The sequence below is a fragment of the Toxorhynchites rutilus genome, chromosome 1, assembly GCF_029784135.1.
Source record: "Toxorhynchites rutilus septentrionalis strain SRP chromosome 1, ASM2978413v1, whole genome shotgun sequence".
Lineage (NCBI taxonomy): Eukaryota > Metazoa > Arthropoda > Insecta > Diptera > Culicidae > Toxorhynchites > Toxorhynchites rutilus.
Genome location: NC_073744.1, coordinates 46406483 through 46425524, shown reverse-complemented (window position 1 = coordinate 46425524; position 19042 = coordinate 46406483). Strand labels below are relative to the sequence as shown.

Sequence of the window (19042 nt, the reverse complement as noted above, 5' to 3'; positions counted from 1 at the left end):
TGTCATCAGATTTTGTACAGTCACCTTACCCACTTTCTTCGCCGCAGAACGCCAGTTTGCTTTGAACTGCTTCTCGCTGCTAACAGTTTTTGGGTCTTCTTAAGGTTCTGCTTAACTATCGCCCAATATTTTCCGATTGGGCGTAGTTCTGGTGTGTTGGGAGGGTTCTTATCCTTGGGCACAACCTGCATCTTGTTAGCGGCATACCACTCCATGGCCTTCTTTCTATAATGGCAGGATGCCAAAACCGGCCAAAACAGCACAGACAAGTCAAGTTTCTTCAGGAAAGGCAGCAAACGCTTTTGAAGGCACTCTTTCGCGTAAATTTCCTGGTTGACGGTCCCGGTTGCAACGAAAATGTCGCTTTTCAAGCCACAGGTACAGATAGCTTGCCAAACGAGATATTTCTTGGCAAACTTTGATAGTTATATATGCTTGAAAATGTCTGCCACCTTTCTCCTTCCGGTTGCTGTATAAAACTCTTGTCCAGGAAGCTGTCTGAAGTCTGCCTTGACGTAGGTTTCGTCGTCCATTACCACGCAATCAAACTTTGTCAACAATGTCCGTATACAGCTTCCGAGATCTTGTTTTTGCCGTAAGGTTTTGCTTATCGTTGCGATTTGGAGTCACTACCTTCTTATAAGTCGATAGTCGTTTTTAACCTTCGTGCACGGTTGTAGACGATATTCCCAACTTATTTGCGACATCTCGAACGGAGAGGTTGGGGTTGCGTTTGAAAGCGCTAGCCACTCTTCTGTTCGTCACTGCGGCTCCCGGCTTTCGATTTCCCCCAGATCCAAGCTTTCTAGTTGTCGACAAACGTTCCCCGAACACTTTTATTACTCTTGCTTTGACGCCATTTTGATAACTAAAGATCTAATGTCAAAATCCAAATAGAACCATCATTCTACACTTACACACACACCTACAAAATGAGAGGTGATCAGGTTTTTTATATGAATGATTAGAAAAAATACGGCGAATTCAAGTTGACCACTTTTTGATCCGAGCACCCTTTAATCGAGATTTGGTCAAACAAGATTTTTTACGTAGGACTATGTCTTTCAGTTAGAGTGCCAAGTCAGAAAACCGGACACGATTTTATGGAATAAAGTTAATGTTGATAACTACTTTCGCTACGAAAGAATTTCAATGATTCTCACACCAATCGAAACGGTAATTCTTCATGATTTGTTTGACATTCTATACATTATGATTCCCTTATCATTAAATGGTTTTAAACCAACCGAAATTGGGAACATTCCCATTGTCCCATACGTTTGTTCAACCCATTTGTGTTGGGGAGGTTGGGGATAATACGAACATATTAACAAGAACTCCAGTTATATCTTTGGAAACTCATGTTTCCCAAAACTTTCTTGCAACTCAATATACTGTTTTTCGAACTAGTCGGCTAAATGTTTTACAGAAAAGTGTTTTTCAATGGTTTACTGAAATTAAAAGAAACCGAAAAGTACACAATTTTTTTCGATGCGGTTAACATGGACATATAGTAGGGGGAATATGGACTAGTTTGTAATATACGAAGCGTATAGGTTTATTGTTTGAGAGAGGAATAATTTTATTCTACCAAGGTCTGAACTGTCGTTTCACCCCTCAATATTTTAAATTTTCCATTTACAAATGAATTTATTTTTCCGTACATACCTAATATCGCTTCTCTGTTAACTCACATACCGAAATATAACCACCAGCGAATGGAATTTTGATATTAAACCACTCAAAATGCCTAATATCGAAGCCGCTAAAATTACATCCACACACGGAATCATGTGTGATTTTCGGTTTTGTTTCCCTTTTCCACTTTTGATCAGAATTCATTGCCATAGGGTTGTTGAAATATTATAGAATGTCATGTAGAAGGAGTTCTTATTAACAGAAATTTAAAAAATCATAAATCCGTTTACCCGCACCTCCCGTACTTACCTGCCCGTTCTGTCAATAAGGTTTCACTCGTGCATGGTTATCTTTCAGACGTCATCAAAGTTGAATATGTTTTAAGGGCCATTGAAAGAACAATCTTCGATGGGGATGGAAATTTAAAATATCCAACCCACCACTCTGATTTATGATTAGGAGCATATATTGGTGAACAAGTAAATTTACAGGGTGTTCAGTAGGTTCGAGTACACTTTAAAAATGTGTTAAAAAATTAAAATATAAGATATTGTTTTCTGCGTCAATTATTATTGAGACAATGTTTATTGAGAACCTTTACGACATATTAGCTGGGAATACCCCCCGTTTGTGCTGTATGACAAGCTTGGGACGTTTCCCAAAAGAATCGCACGCGGCACGAACCTGGTCCATCGGCATCTCGTCCCAGATCTTGGAAATGAGTTCCCTAAATAGGTCCATAGTGCTCACTTTATGTTCGCTCTACTTGACCGGCGTGTACGACCATTAGGGTGGCAATGGATGTATGAAAAAAAATTCATCATCGAATTTCAAAAACCGACCATGTACATTCTGTTTATTGGCCAAAAAAAATTATCTGTGCAAAGTTTCAGCTCAATCAGACATGATTTAGGGGTGCCTCAAAGCGCTCAAAGTTTTAATTTTTTGATCCTCGAAAATCTTCCAAGGGGGGAATAAAGGAAATTTGGAAAATAGAAATTTTATTTTCGATGCCAAATGACTTAAATAAGGGTATGGAAAAAATAAATTATCGAATTTGAAAAATGATCTGTGCAAAATCTCAACTCAATCGGATATGATTTAGGTGTGCCTCAAAACACCCAAAGTTTTGATTTTGACTCAAAGTTAGAGCTGAGCTCTAACGGTTACCTTCTCAGGTTTCACAAATACAACTCTTTGCCGTCGCGATAGAAGTTTGATAAACAATATGCTCGATGATTAACGGTTATTAGGGAGGTAATCACCGGTCCGATTGATTTTGGAGGAGTTCTCTTGGCTACCTTCTCAGGTTTCTCAAAAATATCGCGATTGAATTTCGATAAAAAAACACGTGCAATAAATAACGGAATAGAATAGCCGATCACCCCACAGCTGGTCCAAACCACCCCGCATCAAATTTTAATGCCCGAAAATAATCTCTTTTATTTTATGATATAATTGGTAATTTGAAGCTTGATAGAATGATTAAACATTATTGATTGAGAGAAAACAAGCGTAGCTCAGTGTACAATGTGACATTTTTTATTTAGACCGTATTAATTTGGAAATATTAGGCGATTTGCTAAGGGGGTCCAAATTCCCCCCATTTCCTCTATATTTTCTTCAAATCTCATTTCGCCGAATAGTTCGCGTTTTTAGAAACACATCACTTACCTCAGTGAATCCTGATTTTTCTTAACCATTCCTACTAACAACTATCCCTTCCATGATAAACGCTAGGGAACCACGCTATAGAGGCGACCATTCTGGCCTTCGGGCGGCGAATATCATACAAACATTCCTTCCCTTTCCCTGGTGACTGTAAGGACGTGGCCGGCATCGTTATTGACCATTTAAAGCTCGAATCACCGAAAATTGCAAAACGAGAATGATTTGCTAGTCCAAGCGTCATTCTGTGTGTTCTTTGTGCAATTTGGTTGGTTCAGGTCAATCACGGAAAGCAACTACGAAGTGTACAGTCTACCCAAGCTTAAGCTCAATACCCTAGATTAATGAAGGAAGAGGTGTGATAACTACTAACCGCTACTTGCTCAATTATTTTTTAGCGTTTAGTATATTATCTGTATTATTATGTTCAATCACGATGAAACAGTTTGGTTTAAAAAGTTTCTTTTACTCATTTACACCCGTAGCATGTGATAATGATGTGAACAGCAAGGTAAAGTGGCGGAAAGTGATCTTGAAAAGGGTTTTTTACGGATTGCAGAGACATATTTGTTCCCGTAGCATGCAACTCCTCGCAAAATTTGCACTGTACAAGACGCTGGTTCTCCTGGTGGTGACTTACGGCCAAGGAGCATCGACGCTGAAGGAAATAACAATAACGAAACATATATAGGAAAACCTGTTTTTGTGCGGTTTTTTTTGTGCGATTTTTTTTATGCGGTATATGAAAAGAAGCATATTTAACGAAGTTATCGTCCATTTAGTTTTTTCGATTGTTTATGCATTGTTTATGCATTTCAGTGCAAAAGCACAACACAGTCACGAGTAACCGAAAAGGCAAACTGTCCCATCGCAAAGTAGGAACACAAAAGGAAATCGAACGATGAACGGCATGGATTTGAGTAATTTTCTTGGGAGAAACTTTTCAAATTGTGTACCGAACACGATTTTTTAAAGCTACTGGTGAAGTTTTGCACGATTTTTTTACGCGATTTCTTCTGTGCGGTCACTATCCCCTGCACAAAAAAAAGTTTGCCTGTAAATAGAATTTTTCATGATTTACAGTAGTTATATGAGATATTTTTACGGATTCACACGTTTTAAAGGTACAGGCAAACCTGTTTTTGCGCGGTCCCTTTGATCATAATTTCGCTTTGAAGAAAATCGTCAAAAAAATAAAAATTTGAATGATTTGAACGTCTTATGATTTTTTTTTAGCAATTACAGACTTGGGGCTTTTCAACATACCCATTCATTGATTATTTGCATGAAAACGTGAAAAACCCAGAATCGGACAAACCAACATCATTTGTTTAGACGCTTCAAAAACGAGGATTTTGATGCTTAATAATTGGTTTTACGAATGGGAATTCAAATACTGCCAGAAAGATGGAAGTAACGAAAAGGTTAATGTGATGTTATTGTGATATTTCCAATAGATATGCTGTTCAAAGGGAAGATTTTCCAATCGAAATCGGAATGAAATGAAATTAGACTTATTCTTCTTAAAATAAATACGAATTTATTTATCTCAAATATTTACATAGCTTTTCCAAAATCGCTGTAGATCGTTTTAGAATTTTGGGACGATCATTCCATATTCAGTATCAATTTATTATAATTTTGCTTACATATAGCATATTTAATTTTAAACTCTGTATTTTGAAATACACATATCCCTTATAACATAGAATTATTTACAACACGCGTGATTTCCGCCAAAGAAATTTTCCACCATTCGGATACCGTAATTCATAAACTCTTCTTATGATGTAAAATAATGCTATAGAAACCCTATCGAATTCTCGGGGGTAATCGATATCCTCTTTCATTTGAGCACGAGCGAACGATCTATGCTTTTTATCCTCTCCATAACATTTTCTATTGTTTTCCTCCGCTGAAACAAATGCACGTATGCTTCGTTTGCAATCAACTGATATATTTTTTCTATGCATATGCTAAAATGGAAATAAATAAATAGTCGCTCTTTTTTATTCGAATTGATTTTGCGCTACCCTAAGCAATTAATCAAAACAAAGCTATGGTGTGTAATATAGCACCGTGGGATTAAAAAAACAATTTTTGCTATATAACTCCTATACAAACACACACGACACATCGTCTGGTCATTTGTCATGGCTTTTTAAATTACATTAATAAAAGTCAGTTCGAGATTTTTTTTTTAATCGATGGAAACTCAGATTTATTATCTGAATCGGAAACAGCATCGTTCAGCAATGCCATCGGAAATTTATCCAACGAAATCCATTGCAAATGTTTTTTTTATAAATATGTTTTTTTTATAAATTTATAATTTTACGTGTTTCCTTTTCATAATTGATGATTTCATAAATCTACTAACGTTAACACTACATTTTCTATCGATTTTTGGAAGGGTTGAATGCAAACTTGACATACCAATTTTCCAAATTTTCTTAGTTTTAACAGTTTTGTACAAATAATATAATATACCAAAATTGTCTCTATAGCAAATTGGCTTCCCTTCTCGCGTACAGTTTTTTTTTCTCAAACCATTACTGCATTTTCATTACAGCACCGAAGATGTCCTCCGCTAGGAAACGGGCATTCAGCGATCGTTAAAAATCTCTCGTTGTTCTCGCGGAGTGATAAAAACGGATTTTATACGGGTAGTTCCATAAAACGACATCAGACAGCGATAATAAATTAAGGAATATATGTTTTATCGCTTTCCTCGTCTGTCGAGGACCGTTAAAGCGGCACACAATCCACACATAAAATCAATGACTAGTACAAACGATCAGTGGAAGAAGTTTAATCGGTTTCATTCGGGGTTCAGTACTCCTTCATTAGCTGAGAGTTAAATTAGAGATGAATTGATTGGAATTTTGAACCGTACGAAAAGGATTGTCGTTTGTCAATCGGCAAATGATTGTTACGGAGTTTTTTAATGCAAAACTAATGAGGTACGGGAATGCAGGATTAGTTCACTGTATGTTTTATGTGTGTTGGATTACAATTCATAAGTTGGTTTCATGTGTGTTGGATTACAAAATAAGTTGAAAGAATATGAAAAATAAACCAAATCTATTAAATATTGAAATATATAAATAAATATAAATTGGTCAGTCCGGTTTCACTCCCATCATACGGTGGTCATAATGTCACGAACTAGCAGCTTATAGTTATAGTTATAGACTGAGCGTGTATCCCGAAACGAATGATTTGGGCACGATCGACCCGCACGGCATAATAAGAAACAACAACTGACAGTTTACTGCAGCAAACGCAGTATTTATTGCAAGCGCTTCTTATAATTGTTTACGCTTGGGAATGATGATGCACAATTGACGGTTTCGTATATAAAAATTTTGCTCGTCACTACGTTAGGCTCTCGCTTTCGATGGTTCTGTTAAAGGTGCACTTAATTGTCTTGTTTATCAGATCGAGGGCTTGCATAGTTTGTATAATCCAAATGTGACGTCGAGAACCCCTCGTCGACCAACGTGCAGTAGTCGCGGGATCAATTGAACTTTCGACATATGATGGAGAACCGATAATGTTTGAACGTCATTGCTAGAAAAACAAAAACAAACCAGATATTTGCTACTCGTGTTGAAAACCGAATGAACAGAAGATTTTTTATTTAAATAATAATTTACAATAATCTGAAAAGGAAAATAATTGTTAAAAAATAACTATCTTGAATTCATAGTGAGTGAGTTAGAATAGCCTAAAAAGAAATTGTATAACTAATTAAAACTTATTTCTAGAACACATATCTAACCTAAATTGTGAATTGAATCTTAATTACTATTCAAAGAAGCAACTGTAAAATTGTAAGTTTAAAACATATGCCTAAGAGGAGAGAAAATTATAATAAAAACTATTTTTCAGCTAAAGCTGATCCAAACCAAAATCAAAAATCTTTGAGAACGGGTCTGCTAAGAAAACAGTTTAACAATCTTTAGAATTTTACATTCACCTCCTTCTGGACGATGGCGCAAAACGAGAATGATTCGCAGGTGCAACGCAATTGTGCTTTATGTGTCGAACCGGATGATTACGACGACATGGTGGCATGTGATTCTTGCCAGTTGTGGCACCATTACTCCTGTGCGAAGGTCAGTCCCAATGTCAAGGATCGTAAATGGAACTGTCCCACCTGCGAACCCTCATGCAAGGATGGTAGTAAAGATGTCCTGAAGAATGACGGTAACAAAACCAACCCAAAACGCCTCGTATCCGACGTGTGCCCTTCTAAATCGGACGCGAAGGGTGCCAAGCCGAAAATTCCTGCAAAGCAGCCGGATGCGCTGGAGGTTCCTAAGAAGACGATGGCAAAGTCTACGGCTGGTAGCAAAATTTCCAAAAGATCGAAGAAAATGGTTGACGATAGTGTTACATCCAGTACACGAGCTCGTTTGGAACTCGTGCTGAAAGCGTTGGAGGAACAGCAACGGATTCAAGAAGAAGATTTAGCGGAAAAGAAGAAGTTAAAGGATCTCCATCGAAAACTTGAGGAGGAACTACGGGAGAAGGAGTTGGCGATCGAAGTGAGACGAATCGCCCAAGCGAAAGTGGCACTGGAGCAGAAGATGGCAGACGAGAGCGAATTCCGAAGACAACAAATGGCGATTAGGAAACATTCAGCTGAGGAGAAGGTGAAGCGCATTCGGCAGGCATCTCAGTACGGCAGCAGCCATGGTAGCAGGGCGAGTGGCGGCATTAGTGTCACTGATTCAAGGGTCAAAGTGAAGGATTGGTTGGAGAACACAAAGCAGCAGATTGAGGGAATGAAAATCGATTCCACGTCAGTAGTTGAACCAACATTAGGTCTCAAACAGGTACCCTTAGAATTCAACAGTAACAATAACATACTTGTCAATAAGGTCGATAAGATATTAGAACTTCCTAATCCTAATAGTGTCCAACCAAGAAAACCTCTCGTTAGTCAGGGCAATCAAAAAAAGCAGAACGAATTACATGATTCTAGCTTGCAAGATAATACTAAAACACAAGATAATTCTAATAGGTGTGAATCGTCAAAAGTAAATACCAAATCGGGAATGCAAGATGGTATTGGGGAAGATGAGGGTAGTGTATTAAATCAGTCTCAACCACAACAAAACGAAGATCGAAGATCTGAAGATAACTGTCAGGTTTCGACGCAGTCAAGTCAGGATCAAAGAAATGATGAACGTGGTGATCAACAACCGAACCAGGAAAACAACCCAGAATGGACCCAGGATCGCATCAACGATGTATATCTAGAGTATCCAACGAATCGACAATTGGCTGCTAGACATGTTATGGGGAAGGATTTGCCGAGTTTTTCGGGTAACCCGGAAGAATGGCCAATATGGATAAGCAACTTCCAGCGCTCTATAACAACTTGTGGATTCTCCGACGATGAAAATCTCATCCGTCTTCAGCGATGTCTGAAAGGACCGGCTCTTGAAGCAGTGCGAAGCCGATTGCTTTATCCCGCAGGTATACCACACGTTATCAAAACTTTAGAGATGCAGTACGGTCGTCCGGAAACACTCATTCGATCCATGACAGAACGAGTTCGGCAGTTACCATCCCTGAAAGCCAACGATCTGGAGAGCATCATAGAATTCGGACTGGCTGTGGATAACTTAGTGCAACATCTTAAGAACGTGGGATATCAGTCACATCTATCCAATCCTTCATTGTTACATGATTTGGTGGGGAAATTACCTGTTGATTATCGTCTCAAGTGGTCGGCAATCAAAAGTGAAAATCAAAATGTGGATCTCTGTATGTTTGGGAGGTTCATGTCAGGTTTAGTTGAACTTGCTTATAACGTAGCGGATGACTTCCCATGTGTGAAACCAAAGGTCAAGCAGCGGTCGTTTGTCCAGACTCATGCGGAACCGGAATTATCGTTGAATGAACCGATTAACAACATTAGAAGAACACCGAAAAAACCATGCGCGGTTTGTAAAGTAGAAGGACACAGAGTATCAGAATGCAGCGAGTTCAAATCGATGAATATCGACGGAAGGCTGAAAGCGGCACAGGAGATTGGTCTATGCAGGTCGTGTTTGAATTATCATGGAAAATGGCCTTGTAAAACTGCAAAGGAATGCGGAATAAACAATTGCCAACTAAAGCATCACCCTCTCCTACATTCTTCGAGCGCAACCATGCAGGCAGCGATATCAACAAGTCATCTTAGCGATTTGAAGACGTTGCGTGGACCGCTCTTCAGGATTATACCTGTTACGCTATACGGGAAGAATTGCAAAGTGAACATTTTTGCATTCGTTGACGAAGGGTCACAAATAACTTTGTTGGAGGATTCGGTTGCAAATGAACTTGGTATAGCCGGAACTATGGAACCACTCAACTTACAATGGACCGGTAACATCAAGCGTAGCGAACCGAAATCTAGACGAATCAGTTTTGATATCTCCGGTAGCGGATATTCGAAGCATTATGTACTGGTGAATGCACGTACAGTCGGCGGACTACTCCTTCCATCGCAAACTATGAACTATAGCGAAATGACCAGAAAATATCCTCATTTGCGTGGCCTACCATTACAGAACTACTCGAATGTATCGCCAAAACTCTTGATCGGTCTTGACAACTTGAAACTCACCGTGCCGTTGAAAATCAGAGAAGGATCGTGGGAGGAGCCAATAGCCGCTAAGAGCCGAATCGGATGGAGCATCTACGGATGTGCATCAGAGCTAAAGTCTACAGTTGTATGTGGGTTTCACGTTGGAGGATGGACCGATCCAGAGCAAGACCTGAATCAACTAGTTCGGGATTACATCACACTGGATAACATCGGGGTAACACATCCATCTATTCCTTTGGAATCCGAAGTAGACAAACGAGCAAGGATTCTGTTAGAATCGACTACCCGAAGAGTCAAAGGAGGTTTCGAGACGAGTTTATTGTGGAAGTGGGACAACTTCAGCTTTCCTAGCAGCTATGGGATGGCATACAAACGGTTGTGTTCACTCGAGAGACGTCTGAATAAAGATCCCGGTCTATATGATCGAGTTCGACAGCAGATACGGGATTATGAAGCCAAGGGATATGCACATAAAGCTTCGGAGCATGAATTAACATCTACCAAACCAGGGCATTGCTGGTGTCTTCCAGTGGGTATTGTATTGAACCCGAAGAAACCGACCAAATTGAGGTTGATTTGGGATGCAGCTGCTATGGTTAACGGTGTCTCTCTCAACTCGGCGTTGTTGAAGGGTCCTGATTTCCTAACATGTCTTCCGTCCGTCATTAGCAACTTTCGACTCTACCGTTTTGCTCTAACCGGAGACATTAAGGAAATGTTTCATCGCTTCTTCATACGAACTCAAGACCGGCAATTTCTAAGATTTCTGTTCAGGGATCACCCAGGACAAGATCCAGTGATCTACGTCATGGACGTAGCAGTCTTCGGTGCATCGTGCTCACCAAGTAGCGCTCAATACATTAAAAACCTAAATGCTAAAGAGTTCGAAGCTGAATTTCCACGAGCAGTAGCAGCTATCATTCATCGCCATTACGTTGATGATTATCTGGACAGTTTCGGAACAGCGGAAGAAGCAGTGAAAATCGGCAGCGAGGTGAAGAAAATTCATGCACACGGAGGATTCGAAATCCGGAATTTCTTGTCCAACGTTCCGGAGATTGCAGCACAAGTTGGAGAAAAGCCAACGGCGATAGAGAAGAATATCCGAGCGGAGAAAAGTGATCAACTTGAGTCGGTATTGGGTATGAAATGGATACCGAGCAGTGACACCTTTACCATTTCCTTACGAGACAACCTGCAACACGTTTTAGAAGAGTCGTACGTCCCTACTAAACGAGAAGTCTTACGCACTGTAATGAGCTTCTTCGATCCAATAGGACTGATTTCGTTTTTCCTGATCCACGGAAGGATATTGATGCAGGACATATGGGCAGCTGGAATTGGATGGGACGACAAAATTAATGAGAAACTAAGGTCACAGTGGAAGAATTAGATTAATCTCGTTCCGAATCTTGAACGCTTACGAATCCCGAGATGCTATTTTCCGGAAGCCGTTCAAGAAACTTATAAGAATTTACAAGTTCACGTATTCGTCGACGCGAGCAGATCTGCGTATGCATGTGCGGTGTATTTCCGCATTGAGACGTTTCATGGCCCGAGTGTTCGCCTAGTAGCTGCCAAAGCAAAAGTAGCTCCCTTAAAGATGCTGACTGTTCCACGTCTTGAACTACAAGCAGCTGTCCTAGGATCTCGCCTTCTCAACAGCGTGATATCCATGCACGCTCTCCCCGTGACAAAGCGTGTTTTATGGTCCGATTCCAGCACTGTTCTCGCTTGGATTAGATCAGACCAGCGCCGATATCATCAGTATGTGGGGTTCAGAATCGGGGAGATATTAGCGACAACGGATGTTAGTGAATGGAGGAAGATCGGATCGACATTGAACGTGTCGGATGATGCAACAAAATGGGGTTCAGGCCCAAATATCAGCTCTGACAGTCGATGGTTTCATGGACCAGAGTTTCTGAGGGCACCGGAAGAATCCTGGCCGGTAAATGACGAAAAGGATGTTTCCACAGAAGAGGAGGTAATCACCTGTAACGTACATTGTCCTACACAGGAACCACTGGTGGAAACGGATAGATTCAGCACGTGGAAGAAGCTCCATAGAGTCCTAGCGTATGTACATAGATTCATCCATAATCTCAAACGTTCGCAATCAAAACAAATGATGTTCTACGGAGTGCTGACACAAGAAGAACTGGTGCGTGCAGAACAATCACTGTGGCGACAAGCACAAGGGGAGGCATTTGCAGCGGAAATTTCCATTCTTGAGAAGACGAAGGGAAGACCAGAAGCTCGACATGGAATTCTATCAAAATCCAGTGCCATCTACAGGTTATGGCCATTCATGGATGAGGACGGAGTGATACGTAAACGCAATCGGTTGGCGAATGCAGAATGGATACCGTATGGAACCAAGTACCCGGTTATTCTACCCAGTAAACATCCGATCACCTTTCTTCTTGTCGACTCATTTCATCGTCGCTTCCGTCACTGTAACCGTGAAACAGTTGTCAACGAGATGAGGCAACTCTACGATATTCCGAAGCTAAGATCAATTGTTGCAGAAGTTTCGAAACGATGTATTTGGTGTAAAGTTGTTCGTGCCTATCCTAGCCCACCACCCATGGCACCACTCCCAAAAGTACGATTGACTCCGTTTGTGCGGCCGTTCACCTATGTCGGTATAGACTATTTTGGTCCAGTGCTCGTGAAGGTGGGTCGGAACAACGTCAAGCGGTGGATAGCATTGTTCACCTGCTTGACCATACGCGCTGTGCATTTGGAAATCGTCCATAGCTTGTCAAAGGAATCCTGTGTTATGGCTGTTAGAAGATTCGTATCACGAAGAGGTGCTCCGGCTGAGATATTCAGCGATAATGGGACTAACTTTCACGGGGCGAACAATCAACTAAAGCGGGAGATAGAGGAACGGAATAACGATCTAGCAACAACCTTCACCAACACTACTACTCGGTGGTCGTTCAACCCACCTGGTGCGCCACATATGGGTGGCGCGTGGGAACGAATGGTCCGCTCGGTGAAGACAGCAATCGGAGCCATTTTGGAAACGCAGAGACGACCGGATGATGAGGTTTTCATGACAGTTATGATTGAAGCGGAGGCGATGATAAATACGAGACCGTTAACGTACATACCATTAGAATCGGCGGATCATGAAGCCTTGACCCCAAACCATTTTCTCTTGGGGAGCTCAAGCGGTATAAAGCAGCCACCTACGATGCCCATGGATTATCGTACAACGTTGACTAGTGGATGGAAGCTAGCCCAGTATTTGTCGGATACATTATGGAAGCGTTGGATCAAAGAATATATGCCGGTGATTTCGAGAAGGTCAAAGTGGTTTGAAGACGTGAGGGAGATAACAGAAGGGGATCTGGTGCTGATCGTGGACAGTACGGTGCGGAATCAATGGATCAGAGGAAAGGTGGTCAAGATCATTCAAGGAAAAGATGGACGCGTCCGACAAGCCTGGGTACAAACTGCAAGTGGTACCTTGCGAAGACCAGTGGTGAAGTTAGCGTTACTCGACGTCGTAGATGGTGGTAAACCGGAAGTCGCTCACAAGGCTTTACGGGTGGGGGAATGTGCGTCGAGAACCCCTCGTCGACCAACGTGCAGTAGTCGCGGGATCAATTGAACTTTCGACATATGATGGAGAACCGATAATGTTTGAACGCCATTGCTAGAAAAACAAAAACAAACCAGATATTTGCTACTCGTGTTGAAAACCGAATGAACAGAAGATTTTTATTTAAATAATAATTTACAATAATCTGAAAAGGAAAATAATTGTTAAAAAATAACTATCTTGAATTCATAGTGAGTGAGTTAGAATAGCCTAAAAAGAAATTGTATAACTAATTAAAACTTATTTCTAGAACACATATCTAACCTAAATTGTGAATTGAATCTTAATTACTATTCAAAGAAGCAACTGTAAAATTGTAAGTTTAAAACATATGCCTAAGAGGAGAGAAAATTATAATAAAAACTACTTTTCAGCTAAAGCTGATCCAAACCAAAATCAAAAATCTTTGAGAACGGGTCTGCTAAGAAAACAGTTTAACACCAAATGTATATTTTTTCCATTATAATAGATATGTAGTAATATTTCCAAACGACTGAGCATCTCTGCGTATAGTCGAGTTATAAGCGTTCGAAATCTTTCTTTTTTTTTGATTTTTTTTCTAGTATTTATCATTTATGGTCTGATGATGGTTATTTTTGGATGCGACAAAATGAGCGAGAGAAAATGTGTCCAGTAGTGGTTTCTATCTCCTAGTTCCAAATTCTTTCGGATCGATTTGATGTCATCCGGGTGGCTTGAGTTTGTACAAAGTCAACGATATTTACGAATCATTCCAACTTTATCATAAAACCAGCCCTCCGTTCAAAAATGCTTAAAACAGAAGATGTTACTGTGGTATTTTTCACCAATTCACCAAACTATAAAATGATCAATGCTATAGTCGTATGGTCGGTTTTCTTTGCGCACAGTCTTCAAATATAAAGATTCCTTTTCATCACAGATGCATCTCTCCTTAGCGTTAAGTTGCTATAATCTTAAAATGAAATATAATTCCGATGAGAACAGATGTAGCCCACACCGCTAAATTCTGGTGACTAAAATGAATAAACATGCACTCAATCAATCGTTTCAACAACAACGTTGACTTGTTCAGTATGATTGATTGGCCAAATTGCCCCAGCATACGATATTAACCACAGTTGACTTCAGATGAGCAGATCTCGGGTTGTTGCAAAAAAAATTTATTATTGTGGACTACCAGCTAGAGCAAAAGAAAATAAATTGAAATAGAACGTACATAAATTGTGTAAATCGTCATGAATTTGGCGAATTATTCGAAAGATAATTGTTCGCCATTTAAATTGAATATGATCTCCGGTATATGCCTATCCCAACTGGCTCAGAGGAAATTAAATCGGGAAGTTCAATTATCGATCAACTTAATTTTTTGCATCCTGCAATCCGATCGTTGCGATTTGAGTAAAATTCTATCGGAATACAGTCGTATTTCGCAAGTCGCGTTGAGGACGTTTTTCTTCTTGAATGGCGTTAATGTTCCCTGTGGAACTTTTGCCGTCTCAACGTATGCATTAATTAGCGCCATTTATTAAATCTTAGTTGAGATTTCTTAAGCCGAATAACACGCCTTAAATGTATTCTGAGGAACAAGCTCTAGAATACGCGTCAGAGAAATTTCCTTCGACTTGCACTGTGGTCAAGTCGAAGGAAATTTCTCTGACGAAAAATTCCCCCGGCCAGAACGGGATTCGAACCCGAACACCCGGCATGATAATGTGAGACGCTAACCACTCGGCCACGGGTGCACGCGTTGAGGACGTTGACGAAGTTCAATTCGGTGTGTGAAGCGAAAATGGTAATGGGTTTTCAAAAGTGGAATAAAAAAGAAAAATAGTTGATTGACGCTCAGGGCGAGGGTGTATTCCAATAAAATCGATTAACAATTTTCATCTCAATTATGGAAATTTTAATCTGCCTGTTGCCACAGTAACTGAGAAATAATTAACAGCCGGACCGGAAAAAGCAGTTTCGATCAGAAGAGGCTATAAAATAGAAGTCAATAAATTCAGAAACGTTCAAGTTGTGGAATATAATTGAAAACTGTTTGGCAAGCAGAATAGAAGAAATAATTACCGAGTCAGCAGCACAACTGACCCTCAACATACAATACGTATATACCATATATAAACATTAATTTTAGTTTTGAAGCATTCACTTCTGGTTTGGTGGTCATCGGAGCAACATCGTTGCCGGTGAGCGTCGAGCGAGAATGGATTGTCTTTCTTAAGACAGGTGAAGGAGGAGTAATGGAGTAGTTTTCTTTTCACAAGGGCTCTTCTCAGACTAGAGACGAATGAACAGCAAAAGTCTAAAGTCTCTGTAAACCAAACAAGGATCTTTCGTTCAAGCTGCTCATAGCGAGGATGAACGATGTCCAGCCCTCTCCATCGACATCTGGAGGAAACGTCAACGGTTATGGCTTGTTGAGTAGATTCAAGGTTTCATCATACTAGGACGGTCGATGTACAGCAGTATTATCCGAGGACGAGGGCATTCTAAACAGACCGGAGAAATCCATGAAGAGCGCATTACGATGGCTACAGGTACCGGAAAGAGAATCGCGCAATTGTAACTAATTGTTGAAAAAGGATTCTGATGAGCTTCAACAGTATTATTCATCTCATAATCCGGTAGCGCCTCCATAAAACTATGAGTTGTCTTCTATTCTTTGTGTAGACAGGAGTATGCGGGTATGATGGAGTGCTGGATTGTTGGTGGGTCTAGTTATTCAGGAACACCAACGAATGATCATTCTAGCGAAGCAGATCATGTTCGTTGCCGATGTGGAAGAAATGTTGTGTGCTCATAATATAATCCCTAGCAATCTTTTTTCTGGCGTTCTTTTCCCGAAAAAGGGCCAAAGACCTTCGAGCTGGACACAGTCACGTACGGTAGTACACATGCACCATTTGTTGTGGGGAAGTAGATTCACAAACGCGAGAGGGACTATTTTACTAGAAGCTCTGACCAAGTTGGATGTGGCTTTGTGCAACGAGGGCACCACTAGACCTTCCGCTGAGATGGTCGAGACTCCACCATCGACCTCACTTTCTGCAGTCGTTAACCCTTTCCCGTACAACATCGAGTTTCACTCGTGGTGTACCTGCTAACATAGGGCGCTAGAACGCTCAGCAGAGTAGTGAAATCACTTGATGTATAACGTATTTAATAATGCGGGAAGGGGTTAATGACGAAAATGAGGTGGAGGGTATGCGAAGGATACACCCACAGTGATCATCAAGCCATCCGTTATACCATTGGCCAACGAAACTCCGTGGCAGTACGGATAAATAGGACATGCCCGCGCAGGTGGAAGACAAGAACCTTTGGCAAGGACCTTTTCATCGAAGCACTACGCGTGGAGAGCGGCGTCTTGAACATGAACGCGAATGAACTGACGGAAACGCTAGCAAAAGCATGTGACATAACAATGCCAAAAAAAGGGAACCCAGGTATAAGCGACCTCCAGCCTATTGGTGGAATGAGGCACTTGGCGTGCTTCGGGGCAACTCCATCAGCGCCAAAAGTTGCTTCCAACGGTTAAGAAACGTCACCATAGAAGAGCGGAGAGAGGAGTTTAGAGAAGCTTAAAATTATCGTGGAAGGGTTATTTCCGCAGCACAACCCGACGACCTGGGGTGGCATTGCGCATTTCGAAACGAGTAACTCGTTTCGAGAGAATTCGAACTCAAATCTAAATGGTTTTAGAATTATGTATATTTTTCAAGTTCATATTTTCGGTGTACTAGATTTAGAGCAAAGTTTGTCTCGTAGAGAAATGTAATATTCTTGGGTTCGTCAACAAAGCTGGTCGAAGGCATGTCAAAATGGTCGAAACGAACAAAAATCACTCGTTTCGAAATGCGCAGTGTCACCCCTGGTCACTCAAGCCATATAGAGAGGATGAAACTGATAACACTGAACGCAGACAGGTGTTGAACGATGAGCTAGTTAAAGCTACGAGACGGCGAAGAAAGCGCCTGACCCAGATGGAATCCCAAATGTAGCTTTAAAAGCGACAGTCCTAGCATTCCCTGAAATGTTCAGGACAGCAATGCAGAAGTGTCTAGATGAAGGCTACTTTCCCGATCGATGGACGGTACAGGAAAGACGCCGGGTGACCAAGCATCGTACAGACGCATATGCCTCCTGGAGACTCTTGGGAAACTTCTGGAGAGAATCATCCTCAATAGGCTGACGGAATGCACGGAGGAAGTTCGTGGGCTGTCCGATAGTCAGTTCAGATTTTAGAAAGGGAGATCTACGGTAGATGCCGTTCGCATAGTGATCGAAAGAGACAAAAAAGTATCCGAACAAAAGCGCAGAGGAAACCAATACTGCGCAGTGATAACGATCGGCTTTAAGAACGCGCTCGATAGTGCCAGCTGGCGGGCCATCGTGACTGCGCTCCACACGATGACAGTCCCAGACTACCTGTGTAGCATACTGAGAAGCTACTTCGAGAACCAGGTGCTGGTGTACGAGACAAACACGGGCCAGGTTCAGATTAAAACTACGGCGGGAGTTCCGCAGGGTTCTATCCTGGGATGATCATGTCCTTTTGACGATGGATGAGACCTGACGATTTGATCACACACCGCTTTCATTGTTGAATGAAATCGAAATTAAAGGCTGTGTTATCATACCCGAAGCAACTCTGACCGAGATACTCTGATTCGTGTGTAAAGTAAGTATTCAAACGTTTATATTATAGTCGGATATTTTATCGTCCAAGACAATGATTGCTCCAATGAATAATCCTGACAATTACGAGATTGGTACCTTAGGGGCTACTTCTTGCGGTGTTACTGTTTGAAATTATCCGTGATTCGAGGGGAGTAGCAGTACAAACGTTTTTTGCACTACTAGGATTCTTTTTGTCGCTAATTGAGTATCGAAAATTGAAAGGTTATTCACAGGTTGTCATTGGAGACATGTGTCTGGATCTGAGAATTCTGCGCATCTTATTTGTAGGGATAAGTTTAGAACGTTCATCGATTTAATCCGGTGTACAACTTATTGGTAGAGGTTTATGGAACTCCTTCGAGAACCTCGGAATTGTTGTATGAGGTTTTTACAGTTCTAGTTTGAACTCCCCATTCAAGGAGTGAGTTGATAATTCTCAGCTCACAACCAAGCTTATCAATGCCCGATCCTGAACCGCACCGGGACGCACACCACGAAGAATTTCGGAACCCTCTTTTGATCCCGTAACAATCGAGCCCTCCGTCTTTCGTCACCTTTACCTGCTCCGTATCGTGCCGTCGTAGTCTTCTTCTTCTTCTTTGTTGAATTATAGAGGACTTCAACTCTTAAGACGCTTCCACATTACGTCGAACGGCCTTGGCCGCCCGGTAAAGCCGAGTAAATGTGGACGTACCGCCCGGGCTTGCCGACGTGCCGAAAACCGACTCGAAACAAACTGAACCCAACCCGAAAAAAGTGGATCCGGTTCGAGAAAGTCGAACCAAAACAAAACGAAGTAAATTAGCGTTGACAACATTGTGCTTCGTGTGTTCGTGACGGCTTCG

At 41.1% G+C, this 19042-nt stretch overlaps 1 protein-coding gene across 1 annotated transcript; it reads left to right on the top strand.

The window, feature by feature from the left end:
• The first annotated feature begins 11519 nt into the window (after positions 1-11519).
• On the top strand, positions 11520-13541 carry LOC129780567 (uncharacterized). Its single transcript, XM_055788955.1, has one exon. It carries the CDS (start codon positions 11520-11522, stop codon positions 13539-13541), a length of 2022 nt encoding a protein of 673 aa, XP_055644930.1.
• The last annotated feature ends 5501 nt before the right edge of the window (positions 13542-19042 follow it).

Coding starts and splice junctions, on each gene's coding strand:
- LOC129780567 (XM_055788955.1), top strand. CDS start 11,520: ATGCTGACTGTTCCACGTCTTGAACTACAAGCAGCTGTCCTAGGATCT.